This window comes from Sphaeramia orbicularis, chromosome 18 (genome assembly GCF_902148855.1).
Source record: "Sphaeramia orbicularis chromosome 18, fSphaOr1.1, whole genome shotgun sequence".
Classification (NCBI taxonomy): Eukaryota; Metazoa; Chordata; class Actinopteri; order Kurtiformes; family Apogonidae; genus Sphaeramia; species Sphaeramia orbicularis.
The window spans coordinates 22,035,032-22,050,481 of NC_043974.1; the positions used below are offsets into that span (position 1 = coordinate 22,035,032).

The 15,450-nt window shown below is 34.3% G+C and overlaps 1 protein-coding gene across 1 annotated transcript in view; it reads right to left on the minus strand.

The window, feature by feature from the left end:
* The window catches only part of chrnb1 (cholinergic receptor, nicotinic, beta 1 (muscle)), a 67,590-nt gene extending 52,365 nt beyond the window's left edge, over window positions 1–15,225 (minus strand). The window contains exons 1-2 of the mRNA XM_030161698.1: window positions 15,101–15,225; window positions 646–779 (exon numbers count right to left, since the gene is read on the minus strand). Of these exons, the coding sequence (XP_030017558.1) occupies window positions 646–779; window positions 15,101–15,161 (195 nt within the window). The 5' untranslated portion in view covers window positions 15,162–15,225. The remainder of the gene's footprint in view (window positions 1–645; window positions 780–15,100) is intronic.
* Between the last annotated feature and the right edge of the window lie 225 nt (window positions 15,226–15,450).

Here is a 15,450-nt window from a genome sequence, read left to right on the forward strand (position 1 = left end):
GTTCTGAAACCTCCCGTAATTACACAACATATTTGTCAATTAACAAACAAGTCTTGTTAAACTTACAGAACAAATACTTCTTTTACGGTTAATTCTCAGTAATTTTATCTCGTTTTATTTATTTATTTATTTTACAGTATTTAACTTTAAATTAACAGTTTAATCTCATAAATAGAAAAGAAATATTTTTTGAAATTATGACACATTTGCAAATGTATTTTAACTGTATTTTTCTGTGAAAAAAGAAAAAAATTTCTTTTAAAAAATGGAAATTTTCTGGTTATTCACAGTTCCAGTTTTTTCATGTTATTTTACATTTGACATGTAAAATCGCAGTCTGTTTTTGTAATTTCATTGATATTTTCCTGTATCTTAAAAATAAAGGAAAAAATCTGTAAAATAAACAGTGAAATTTCTGTTAAATTACAGATTTTTTTTTTTACAGTGTAGCTCTGTTACTACCTCCAGCGGCATTACAGAGCTGCGATAAAAGGTGGGACCAAATGATCCCACTATTTTACTTACACAGATGTCGTTCCGGAATAAAGGTGAAATATTCCCATAACAGAAGTGCTGTGTAAAAAGGGCTTATGTATTGGGTTTTTTTGTGGGGTTTTTTTTTGTTTTTTTTGTCTTGTGTCTCACCAGTCCAACGAAGGATGAGAGGATCATTCCCACCCGGACCACCACCCTTTCTTCAGGCGTACGTGCTGGTCGGACCTTGGTGTTGTAGTTGGAAAACACTGTCTTAAGCAGCGCCTGTTCCACATCAGACGCACCTGTGACAGAAATAGAAAGAGCTTTTGTGATTCCTTCAGTTATGAAAAACCCAGCGGTGAGTGTCATTTCAGTCTGACGGACAGGATCAGGCCGCCATCACCAGGATTAATAATGTGACGCTCCTCAGGCCTGGATAGTGGGTAGAAATACTTTTTCATGTTACATTAGTGGATGATCGCTGATGGATTTATAAAAAAAAAAAAAAAAAAAAAAAAAAGAGCAGCCATTAGTGGGAACCAATTTACAGCAAATGTCCATTTACATTATGTCAGTGGCCTACCTTTCTAATGGCATCTGAAATGAACCTGGAAAACTCTGACTAAAGTTTTTTTTTTTTTAGATTAGATTCAACTTTATTGTCATTACTCAGTATAAACACAGGGTAACGAAATGCAGTTAGCATCCAATCAGAAGTGCAAAATAGCAGAAGTGCAGTATAATACAGTTAAATATCATATGTACAGGTAAGTAATATGTACAGATGAGTGCAGTTATGTACAACTAGTGCAAATAAGGTGGTTAAATTAAATACTGAATGTACAGTTGAATATACAGTTGAATAAATAGGATGTTCATTACAGAATATACACATATACATACATACATATATACACCTATGCATGCACACAAAGCTTAAGTGTGGATGTAAGCATATACATATATACACACACATGCAATATTGGCTGTATGATATAGATTTAACAGTAAGGAATATTGATGAATGTGTACAGCTAAAGTTTGTCCTGTGTGCTAGTCTGAAAGCTGTCACACTGCAGAGAAGAGGGGGTGGGACTTACTTGACTGACAGGCGAGGTGTGTTACGCATTCAGATGACAACCAATAAACTGTCAGTCTGACTCAATAGAACATAATGACGGGACATTTTCAAGAATTAGTGGATATTACAGCATGACTAGAATACCATTAAAATATTACAATAGAAAACATATCAATGAAGAACGATCAGCTTTTCTAAGAGACTCCACTCATCTGCTCCTCTTTTTCCAAAAATTCAAACTTCTCTCAGTTTTTGATGCGAACGTTTACCAGACCTGTGTCTTCACGTACAAATATGTTCACTTAACTCATATTCTTTCCAAAGTTTTTCAGAATTTTTTTTAACCCCTTTAGCCCTATCAGCCTGCCCTCGGGCCTGAAAAATTATATTAATATTCAACTACTACAGAGGTGTCAAACTCATTTTGGTTCAGTTCTATATTTAGCCCAATTTGATCTCAAGCGGGCCAGACCAGTAAAATAATGACTTAATAACCTATAAATAATGACAAATCCAAGTTTTTCTTTTTGTTTTAGTACAAAAAAAACCCAAACCCAATTAAATTATGAAAATATTTACATTTTCCAAAAAAGATGTGAATAACCTGAAAAAAAAAAGAAATTTCATTTGAAAAATTAGTGCAATTTGAACAATATTATACCTCGACTTATTATTTAGACATGTACATTACACACAGTGTTCCATAAACATTTGGTAACAGGGAGAATATTGTTAAAATGTTGGAACTGTTGGAAATGTTTGGAACTAAAATAAGAACAATTTCTACAATATTCCCTCTTTATTATTAACAGTTCCATATTTAGCCCAATTTGATCTCAAGCAGCCCAGACCAGTAAAATAATGACTTAATAACCTATAAATAATGACAAATCCAAGTTTTTCTTTTTGTTTTAGTACAAAAAAAAAAAAAAAACAATTAAATTCTGAAAATATTTACATTTTCCAAAAAAGATGTGAATAACCTGAAAAAAAAAGAAATTTCATTTGAAAAATTAGTGCAATTTGAACAATATTATACCTCGACTTATTATTTAGACATGTACATTACACACAGTGTTCCATAAACATTTGGTAACAGGCAGAATATTGTTAAAATGTTGGAGTTTGGAACTAAAATAAGAACAATTTCTACAATATTCCATCTCTTATTATTAACACAACTACAGATCACAGTGGATCCATAAATGCACAAAACATTTAGTAACAGGCAGAATATTGTTCAAATTGCACACTTTGGGCTGTTCTTATTTGTTTTTATTTTTGTATTTATTTGCATTTTATTGTGAAAGAATAGTTTTGTAAATGTTAATATTTTCACAGTGTAATGTTATTTTTTTTTCACTTAACTTTTTCCACAGGGAAAATTTGTCGTTGTCATTATTTATGGGTTAACGTGTTGTTATTTTTTCTGTAGATCACATTGGTCTGTATGTGGAACCTTAACCAAAATGATTTTAGACAACCTTGACTGTTCAGGCTAATTTTTGCACTTTCATCCCACGGGCCAGAATGGAACCTTTGGCGGGCCAAATTTGGCCCCCGGGCCGCATGTTTGACAACTGTGATCTACTATAGAAATATAATAAATCAGGACAATGGATGTTTTTTTCAACTTTTGCTCAAAGTTTAGACCCTAATGTTAATAAAAGTACATCAAAAGTGTATTTTAGTGCAAACTTTAATGTTCAAACATGATTTTTAATCTCTGTGGGGTGAAATATACGCTATTAAAGATCACCGACACAAACAATTAATTTATGCATATCATCGTCAATCCAGCCGAAAAAAAACAGGCAAGGATAAAAAATTTTAATTTCTCTTTTAGTTTGTTACAGTTTACTCAGGCAGAGTAATAGATACAATATTTTAGACAATGGGAATAGATTCTGTGAGGTCTCTAAATGTCCATAGACACCAAGAACATCCATGTGAACCTTATTATTGTGAAGTCATTCTTCATTTACTTTGGGTATGTCTTTTTAGGTGTTTTTCCCCTGAAAATATGGTCAGGGTTAAACAGGTTAATGCTGTCTTCTGTTATTCACAACTATTCTACAGGATATTCAGGCAAATTTTATCTTCCCGAACTTCAGTCTGTCAGTATTCTATGAAATATCGTGGACCAAATCTGTGGAATAATTTTAGACCTGAACTTCGATCAACATCTGCTTTATCATTGTTTAAAAAGCATCTGAAAAGGACTTTATTCATGAAAAAAATGTAAGGCTGTATATCACTTGATTTGTATTTGATGATTTGTAATGTGATTTGCATTTTTATCGTTTTTACTTTAGTTTATTATTTCAGTTAAAATTCACAATTCGATTAATCGACTCGAATTGATTTAAGATTGAGAATTGAGATAATATTCTATTGCAGTTTTCCTGAACTGAAACTTCTTTGTGCGTCACAATAAGCGTTCGTGTGAAACACAACAGTGGAACCAATATTTAACAGCAGAGAAATGAAGGAAACAAAGCTTTGATTCAGGAGAATTGTGGTTGAATGATTTTTTTTTTGGATCACTTTGAGTCGATTAATCGTTTCAGCTGCAGTAGGAATTGTCTGACACATAAAACACAGAGGAATTACTGGTTAAATCTATAGATATTTGCTGTGTTTTTCATGCTTCTGTATTTTTTCAGGATATCTGTCGACAAAGAAAAAAACTGACAAATTTTTAATGAATATCAAGGAAATAAGAAAGTTATTAAAAAGCTATCCTCCACTCCATTTTCACCTGCAGCTCATTCTACAATCATACACTCTGTACACACCACTCACCTTCCCTTTGTCCTCTGATGAACTATAACATGCTTGCCTCACCGTTAGCCTGTTTCTCTTGTATTCCCTTTGTTTATATCTTATAGACAGTATTGTGCATTATATTTGTGATGTGGGGAAGGACTCACATGTGCGGTGCAATCTACGGTGGCCGACAAGGGCCAAACACATTGCAACGGCCCAATGCATCTCATTTAGAGAAACGATGCAAATTCATAAACTCAAACACAAGTCTAAACGAGGTACAAAAAGAGGAATGTGGTGCAAATGAAAAAATGCACCATAATACACAGAAACACATGCATAATCAAATGCTCTGCAAATAAAGAAACTACGCAAAACACAATGTAATCTTGCACAGTGCCTCCTGGTGGTAGTATAACCCTTTCGTGCATGAATTATGAGAACCTCAATCTAATTTTTTTTTCCCTTAGTGTTTTTATTCCTCTTAAGGCATGAAAATAAAACAATGTGATTGAAAAATTTTTATGAAACTATTTTTCATGGAGTTACAAAAAAGTCCACTCAGCTGGACACCATGCGTTTTAATTTTTTTTTTAAATTTAACATTTATTCAACCAGGTACGTTAGTTGAGAACTGATTCTCATTTACAATAACAACCTGGCCAAGAGGCGGCACACAAACAGAATGAGTAGCAGCAAAGGTTGTATGTACAAACAACAGAACATATTAACCCTTTCATGCATAGGTCACTCCAGTGGACAGTTCTTCTCCAGCTGTTCTCTTGTATATTAATGGGTTTTGATGTTTTAGTTCCAAATCAGCCAACACAGTGGACACTTACGCACCATCCCAAACACTGACATTCATACCATTACAGTAACTTTGCTGTTCTTGTTAAACCTGATCTGCAGTAACATGCTTAAGTGTAAATCAATTGTTATTTGTTAGACAAGAAGGTTTTTTTTTTGCATATTATCTCCATGAAGTGAGTAATTACTAGCATTAGAATATGCTGAAATGTGAGAAGACATCAGATTAGCAGCATTAAAAATGTTTTTATTTCATTGTTTTCATATCACTTTCTGATATTGGGTTTTAAACACGTTTCTTTACTTCAAAAATTAAATGCATGGATATTTTTGTAACGCCATAGGAAAAAAAAAACCTCAATCGCATTGTTTTTTTCATGCCTAAGGAGGAAGAAAAACACTGAAGAAAAAAAATCTTAACTAAGGTTCTCACAATTCATGCATGAAAGGGTTAAAAATGACATTTTTGAAGCACAGAAACATGCATTTATGGACATACTGTGTGAAAACTATGAAATAAAAACATTTTGAATGCTGCTGCTGATGTTTTGTCACATTTTAACATATTATAATACTCACTCAGATAATATGCAAAAAAACACTTTTTGATTTAGCAAAAAAACAGTTTCAATTACAGTCTAATAACAATTAGCAATTGGTTTACACTCAAATATGTTAGTGCAGATCAGGTTTATCAAGAACAGAAAAGTTACAGTAATGGTATGAATTGCAGTGTGTGGGATGATGCATTAGCATCCACTGTGTTGGCTGATACGGAACTAGAATAGAATAGAATAGAATAGAATAGAATAGAATAGAATAGAATAGAATAGAATAGAATAGAATAAACTTTATTGTCATTGTACTCATGTTACAATGAAATTATGCAGGCCTCCCCCCCAGTGCAATCCAGCATAAACAAGATAAAAACACAATAGTATATAAATAAGACTTTAAAAAAAAAAAAAAAAAAATTAAAAAACTAAAACAACAAAAGCATGAATACACAAGAGAACAGCTGTAGAATAGCTGTCCACTGGAGTGACCACTATGCACGAAAGGGTTAAGGGAGTTCTTTTAGTTTGAAAGTCCTCAGTTTCTGTTGGCTGTTACAGTCACATGATTAAAGTCTAAGATCAGAGCAGCCATCTTGTTTGTTGTGATATGCGACAAAGTGCTCCAGAGTATCCTAATCTAATCCATTGTACCCATCACTGTTGAGCCTTGAAGAAGCTTTGTTTGTAAGTTTATCTTGAATATAATATTTGTACAGTTCATAGTTTGTGAATATTGTGTCAGTTTATTTCATAATTCTTAAGATTTACAAGTGAATGCTAAAAATTCATATTTTGGTTTGTATATATGAACATGTCTTTCTATCTATTTCTTTTAGTTTCACATAAAATAAGTCTTCTGATACTGTAAGACACCATGACAAGACCAAAAGTAAAGAGCCTTCAATTTACTTCTACGTCTCAGTCACCATTCAGTCACCTCCGGCTTCAGCTTCTTCCTTTTTCAGTTACAAAATGTGTTAATTTTATGTTTGTTTTTTTAATATGTAGGTGTTTTGTTTTGTTGTTTTGTTTTTTTTTTAATATGTATGTGTTTTGTATTTTGTATTTAACTGAAAATAAACATTCATTCATTCCATTCGCTTTACAACTTCAAAAACTAGTGTTTAGCTATCTGTCACTTCCTGTAGCCACACACGCAGGGGACAGAATACACAAAACAATTCAAAACAAGAAAACATCTGCAAGCAAAAAATGCTGCACAATCAGTCACTACAACAGAAGTCCTCCAAACCTGTAGGGGGCGCTGTCAGCAGAACAGCCCAATGCAGAGACACACAGGATGGACAGAGACGGAGAACAGCTGACTGACAGGGTTTTAAACTATAGTGGGGACTAATTGAAGTTAGTGTAGTGCAGTAATGTGACTTTTATTTGATTCTATTTGACACTAGTCTGTTGTCTGTAAACGCTGGCTGCAGGTTTGGAACACTTCCGTTGTAGTGATGGTTATGCAGCGTTTTTTGTCACCAGGAGTTATTGTGATCACTTTGCTTTGTGTGTTTGTTTGTTTGTTTGATTGTTAGCAACTTTACGGGAAAACTATTACAACCATCTTTACCAAATTTTACCCACAGATAGGCCTAGGCCCTGGGACCAACCCATTAAATTTTGGGCCAAGTAGGCCAAAGTTCAAGCTCACAAAATCTCAAATTTTCCTATCTCTCATCATTGAAGAATTTTCGAAAATTCATAAAAATTTAAAAACGACTATGACTAGCCTCCAATTTGATAGACTCGTAGCTTATAACAATATCTTCTATCTGGCACAAAATTGTCCACATCCACTGTGGAATGTGGACTCTGTGGACATTTACATTTAACATTGAAAATCCCATTTACAACACATTTTTCATTATAACTCAACAAATATTAATTGGAATTTAATATAATTTGACAAACACATGACTGGTACCAAACTTCAACTTTTTCTGCTGTATGGAACAACCTTGAAACTGTTTAATTTAAAAAGAAATAGTTGATCCACACATGCACACCGTTCGGGGTGCATGGCGGAGGTTTGCGTTCTCTGAACACTTGTTTGCAGAGGTTTTCTTGGTTTACATCGTTTGCATCTCACTTTGTGCAGTAATCTACACCTGGCTTTTCTGCCTCAGTCCATAATAATATACATTGTATAGACTAAATGTCATCTAAAATTAATCTTTATTTGCAACATAGTTTAGCAAACTTTTACATGATCAAAAACAAATTAATTTTAGCCAAAAAAAAAGTCTTTGTTTTGAGTGTGTGGGGTTGCCAGAAATTTGTTTTGGGAAAATGGGGTCACGAGCCAAAAAAGGTTGGGAACCACTGGTCTAAGATCAGAGCAGCCATCTTGTTTGTTGTGATATGCGGCAAAGTGCTCCAGAGTATCCTAATCTAATCCACTGTATCCATGTTTCATAAAAAAAAATTCAAAACAACTCTGATTAGCCTCCAATTTGATACACACGTAGCTTATAACAATATCTTGTATCTGGCACAAAATTGTCCACATCCACTGTGGAATGTGGACTCTGTGGACATTTAAATTTAACGTTGAAAATCCCATTTACCACACGTTTTTCATTATAACTCAACAAATATTAATTGGAATTTAATATAATTTGACATACACATGACTGGTACCCAGCTTCAACTTTTTCTGCTGTATGGAACAACCTTGAAACTGTTTAATTTAAAAAGAAATAGTCAATCCACACATGCACACCGTTCGAGGTGCATGGCGGAGGTTTGCGTTTTTCCGAACACTTGTTTGCAGATGTTTTCTTGGTTTGCATCGTTTCTTTATTTGCAGAGCATTTGATGATTATGCATTTGCTTTTGTTTCTTGCGGCCCATTTTTTTCATTTGCACCACGTTCCTCTTTTTGTACCTCGTTTAGACTGATGTTTGAGTTTGTGAATTTGCACATTTCTGTACTTGGAACTTTTTTCTCTAACTGAGACACATTGGGCTGTTGCAATGTGTTTGGCCCTTGTCAGCCACCGTAGCAACAAGTTTACTTTGTAGAAAAACTCAGGAGTCTTCATAGAAATCTAAACTTAAGCTAGAAACGCCAAAATCTGGGGCCTTAATTTACAAAAATCTCAGAATGGAGGTAGAGGAGCTTCCAGTCTTCTCCCAGAGTGAGAACAACAATCTGACAAAGGCTGGACAAACTGAGCTGCTTATATGACTTGCTCAACGGCAGATGAACTGCAGGTGTGAAACTGGTTATAGGGAAGGTGAGCAGGCTGCAAAACCTGGAGCGGACCATGACTATTATTATCATACAGAGGTGGATCTACAGTCACGGGAAAAATTATTAGACCACAGGTGGCCTGGGGACCAAATCCGGCCTGCCAAAGGGTCCAGTCTGGCCCTTAGGATGAATTTGTGAAATGCAAAAATAGATATTAAGAAATTAACAATCATTTTAGTTCAGGTTCCACATGCAGACCAATTCCATCTCCAGTGGGTCAGACCAGTAAAATTAGATCATAATAACATATAAATACACACAACTCCAAATTTTTCTCTTTGTAAATGTAAATACTTCCATGTATTTACACTAAGACAAAGTATAATTTCACAAAAAATATGAATAATCTGAACAAATGTGAAGAACCTGAAATGTCTTAAGAAAAATAAGTGCAATTTTAACAATATTCTGCCTGATACTAAATGCTGTGTGTATTTGTAGATTCACTGTGATCTGTAAGTTATAATGAACATGTGGAAACGATAAACTGAGGCGGAATACTGTTAAAATTACACTTATTCTTCCAGTTGGTTCAAGTTGTTCACACTGTTTGAAAGGACAGTTTGTAGATGTAAACCTTTTCATTGTTTGATTTGACTTTTTTCACTGTAAAATATAGAGAAAAGTTTGGAGTTGGCATTATTTATATATTATTACAGGGTGGGGAAGCAAAATTTACAATGAGCATTTAGTTGTTTTTTGTCAGCAGGCACTACGTCAATTGTTTTGAAATCAAACATATATTGATGTCATAATCATACCTAACACTATTATCCATACCTTTTCAGAAACTTTTGCCCATATGAGTAATCAGGAAAGCAAACGTTAAAGAGTGTGTGATTTGCTGAATGCACTCGTCACACCAAAGGAGATTTCAAAAATAGTTGGAGTGTCCATAAAGACTGTTTATAATGGAAAGAAGAGAATGACTATGAGCAAAACTATTAGGAGAAAGTCTGGAAGATACTATTAAAGAAGAATGGGAGAAGTTGTCACCCGAATATTTGAGGAACACTTGCGCAAGTTTCAGGAAGCGTGTGAAGGCAGTTATTGAGAAAGAAGGAGGACACATAGAATAAAAACATTTTCTATTATGTCAATTTTCTTGTGGCAAATAAATTCTCATGACTTTCAATAAACTAATTGGTCATACACTGTCTTTCAATCCCTGCCTCAAAATATTGTAAATTTTGCTTCCCCACCCGGTATGTCATTATTTAACTGGTTCAGCCCACTTCAGATCAAATTTAGCTGAATGTGGCCCCTGAACAAAAATGAGTTTGACACCCCTGTATTAGCCCATCAAAAATTATCAAAAACAATGGTTTTGCAATCAAGTACTAACTCCTGTGTGTGTCATGTGACTAAAACAGACAGAAAAGCAAACATGGGGTGACTAAATGCACTGTTTTTGGCAGTACAATGCCATAGCTATTGATGTAAGAACTGAAGTCATTTTGGTTATTATAAAAAAAAAAACCAAAAAAAAAAAACCATGAAAATAGTTAGATATCAGCTCTGAAATTAAACTCTTATGAGCTATTTTTGTTATTATAATTATAATTGTCAAAACAAATGTACCTTTAGTTTTACCAGGCATTAAAATGAACAAGAAATTGAAGAAAACAAGGGGTTGTTTAAAAAATTTTTCCACGACTTTACATGGGACAAGGGGGACTTTTGTGTCTTAAAACTGTATTTATACAAACAAACTGCCATAATAATAATAATAATAATAATAATAATAATAATAATAATAATAATAATAATAATAATAATAATAATAATAATAATAATAAATACAACAGTTAAATATTGTAGGAGTTCATGCTTATTATCTATTATATTTCCACGGAAAATATTCAGGGTAATTATTTGCAGAGCATAACTTATACTTATAAAGGGATATTTTATCTCCCTGTTACTCCTGTTGTGCAATAAAAACACCTGGGTAGTGACTTGACAATAAAGCATTTTTCATGGATCTTATGTTGAATCCATTTTCACACTGTGTACATACTGTAGCATTCCTGCATATCACCCTCCCATGCCACCCTGCAGAAACATCTATATTCAAACTGCAGGCAAATGTGGCCCAAATCCAATTTTTTGCCCATATGTGATCAGTATCTGATCAGTTAAAGACAGTTTGAACAGCACAAATCTGACCCAGGACACTTTCATATGTGGTCCTAAATCCAATATGTATGTGATATTTTGCAATGAGACTTCAGTTTGCATTTATCTGACCTTTACGTTATTGAAATGTGACAAACACCACAATTCTGTGTCCCAGGAGGAGGAGTGACGGGAAAAACAACAGCCACAACACAGTACACTCCGAGACAAGATGCCTCTGGATTTACTTTGGTAAACACAGTACATACCTGCGTGGTCACATATTACATCAGGACCTCTTTTGTGCATGCAGGTCATTTCAGGGTTGCATCTAGTTCAAACTCAAAACTGATAGAAGTCGCATTTATTGTGTTACATGAACAAGCACACAAAAAAATCAGATTTCACCCAAAAATCTGAATTGTGCATTGAGACCTGCTGTCCGAACATAGTGTTAGACTTCGATTTTATGTTTGTATAATAAATCCTTGAGCTGCTCTTGTCTACATTGGAGGTTAAAAAGATTAAAGTTAACTCGCTTTATTATCTCTGAAGGGAAATTTGGGTTCTGTGTTTTACCTATCCATGATGAAACTCAGGTGTGGTAAAGCTAATGCTAACACTAGGTACACACAGGACCTAGCATTAGAAAAGAAAAAGTTAAAAGAAAAGAAAAAAATAAAACAAAAAAACAGATAAAAGAAAACAAAAAAAAAGGGACCTAGTATTAGCATTAGCATTAGCACTCATTAGGAACTGGACCAACTCCAGATCTGCATCAGCACTGTAGTCAGGAGAATCCATCTATCTATACCTGGCTTTTTTTTGTTTTGTTTTTGTTTGTTTAGTTTTTTTTTTTTTTTTTGGGGGGGGGGGGGCGTAATTAGTGCCTGGGTCTTTTCTCTTCAAACTCAACTGTATCATTAAGAACTGTGTCTAACTCCACATAAAAACTGAAAAAGTCTAATAACAAACAAAAATCTGCTCTTAATCTAAGCATCCATGCGTGCACTTTGTATTATTATTATTATTATTATTATTATTATTATTATTATTATTATTATTATTATTATTTTGTATTATGAATGTCCCAGAGCCAGCCTGTTAAAGGTGTGGACCTACATACTGTTTATCCACATATGGAAATTCCACTGTTTCCTTGCATAACTCTTGGTTAATTTCCACCCATTTCCTTTCAGTGTTGGAAGGTTAGAAGCATTTATAATCAGCAGCTTCAGTGACGCAGTATTCATCACGTTTGGCATTGCAGTGGCTCCAGCAGGATCTGACCTGACAGGAATAAATGACAGCGATCACCGAGCAAGGCACCCCCATTAGCCAGGCACGAGAATGCACGGCTGCTGACGGGCCAGTGTGTGAGGTGGTTGAACCGAACTAAAACTGAGGACTGTCTTCACTCCACCCACTCCAGATGACTTGGTAAATAAGGCGGAAAGCGAACCTTAATGAGACACTTAAAGGCATCACACTGTAAGCCCGGAATTTGTATTTTACTAAAATGCTTTAATTACAATGCACTTAAATGATTTAAGTTTTATGATGTTATTCTACTAATTTGTAGACATAGTTGAAAGTACGAAAAAGTTTAAGTTGAATGGAATTAAATCACTAAGTTTTAGTCATGACCACACCTTTTTATCTCCGCATTGCATTGTGGGTATTGGGCATGTTGTTGAATTTGTGTTATTTTTATGTGCAGGGGTTCAGCGGGGTTGTGGTGTTAGTGTTAATTTGGATTTAATGTGTGTATGGCAGTGTTTATTGGCCTTTTTGTGTTTGTTTTTGTATTTTTGTAGAGCTGCACCATGAGTCAGAGCCATAGGAAGAACAATCGCTTTTCTGTTCATCTAAAATTGTTAATGTATAATGAAAATTTTAATGCCTTGTTGAATTAAGAATAGTTGCTAATCTGACAAATGACATTGAGCTAACTTCCATTTATGCTACAATACATTTAGTTAAATAATTTTGTAACTGTTTTGGTCAGGAATAGGATTTTGAGTGATTAACTCAAGAAAATTGTTAAATCGATGATAAATTCATCTGGCTGCAGTTGAGAAAATTAGTCAGTGCAACCTCAAATGCTGAGTTGAATGGTTGGATAGTGGGGTTGACTTAGATTTAAAATATAAATAACTTGTCTTGTAGTGTTTTCTACTTAATAGTTTAAGTTCAATACTTTTAGCATTAAAGTTGAACCTACTTAAACCAACTGATTAGTCGATCGTTACTCAAATCATTTAAGTGCAAACACTTGCCTCAAATTTTTTGAGTAAACTCTACTTATCCGGGCTTACAGTGCATGAGATGGAAGATCATGTTGGCAATAATTAGAAAGTCCATTACATGGCGTTTTGAACTTCGCCGCTGTTGAACACAATATTAACCCATGAAGACCCAAACATCCACCAACGACCAAACATGTCAGTAATTGTCATAAAATGCAGTTTGTCATCTTTTCATGGTCATCAGATATGACCCATTTGGACATTCAGAGGCTCCGTAGTGGACGTGGAAACACCGTCATCTTCTACAACCCATGGAGTTGGATCAATGACAGTGGATGGAGATGTTTGTTTTTATGTTCAGTTATTGATATCTTTGTGGAAAAAGTCACTTTTTTCTTTAGTTTTGTATTTTTCTGATATAATAACCCTCAACATCTATATCACGGGTGTCAAACTCATTTTCTTCCGGGGGCCACATCCAGCCCAATTTAATCGGAAGTGGGCCGGACCAGTAAAATAATAGCATGATAGCCAATAAATAATGACTACTCCAAATTGTTTTAGTGCAAAAAATAACATTCAGTTACACCAATATTTACATTTACAAACTATCCAAACAAAAATGAAGTGAATAACCTGAAAAAAAAGAAATTTGTTAAGAAATATAAGTACAGTTTTATCAATATTCTGCCTTGATTTATCATTTCTACATGTGCATTACAGATCAGATCTACAAAGGCACAAAACATTTAATAACAAAGCAGAATATTGTTAAAATTGCCCTTAATTTTCTTTAGACATTTCAGGTTGTTCATATTTGTTCAGGTTATTCACATTTTATTGTTAAAGGATAGTTTGTAAATGTAAATATTTTCATAATTTAATGTTTTTTGCACTAAATCAAAGAAAAAAAAAATGGTGTTGTCATTATTTATAGGTTGTTATGATATTATTTTTTAGTTCGATGCCCTAACTTGCACTTTGCAAATTCATCCCGCGGGCCAGATTGGAAACTTTGGTGGGCCGGTTTTGTCCCCTGGGCCGCATGTTTGACACCTGTGATTACATGATCAGTGACTTAAATACAGGAAAATACACAATTTTCACTTAAAAAAGCAAAATACAGAAGATAATATGATAATAATTGGTGATAAATCATTTAAAAAAGATTAAATCTAGAGAAAAATTCATTTGGGAACTTCCATAAAATTAGCATCGGGTCTTTATGGGTTAAATGGATACTGACAAAAGTACATTCTTTGCGTTTTATTTTCAAAACCTTTGGTCTTGTGCCTCAAATTGATTCCTTTGCAAAAATGAATGTGCCTTAAAGCGACATTTTTTCTTTTCTTTTTATTTCTGTCTTTCCTTGTATTTTTTAAACAGAAATCCATTAACAAAACAACATGAAAAGATTTGTTAATTTGACATAATGAACATCCTGCAGTGAAGTGAAACCTTTTGTAAGTAAACAGTAAGTTCCATTGGATGTTAAATGTGGTATTTTTGTAAAGAGAAACCATCCACACACACTTCTATCAAGTAAAGTTTGGTCGGAAACACCAGTAATGCATATACTGATTGAAACAGACAGTCTGACACACATTTCTATGACATTTCTTGGTTTTTCAGAGATCGTTTTTATGTTCTGATGAGTTCTCTTTAATTAAATGCAGCGTACTGCTCATTATATTGCTATAGTACCCGTGTGGGCAGTATTACATGACTACTACAGCTCTATTTCAGGATACATTAGTGTGAGGTTGTGACTTACCTCCCAATGTGCTGAGGCTACATAAGCAACATGTCAACAGGAACAGATCTGAGCCTTTCATGGTGACCACCCCCCAAAAAACCAGAACGCTTTCTTCAACAAAGATCAGCAGTGGATGATTCCAAGTTCTTCACTGTTTTTTCTTTTCCTTCTTACTGGAAGTCCTCAGTGGAGGTTTCACTTTGGTCACTTTGGACTGTTGTTGTCTGTCAGTCAGGCCGTCCTGGCCAACTGCTGTCTGCTCCTATTACCTCCTGAAGGGAGGGGTGGAGGGCATGTGTGTCACCCCCCCCCCCCCCCCTCTTCCTTTCATGGCTCTTAACCCTTTCATGCATGAATTATGAGAACAT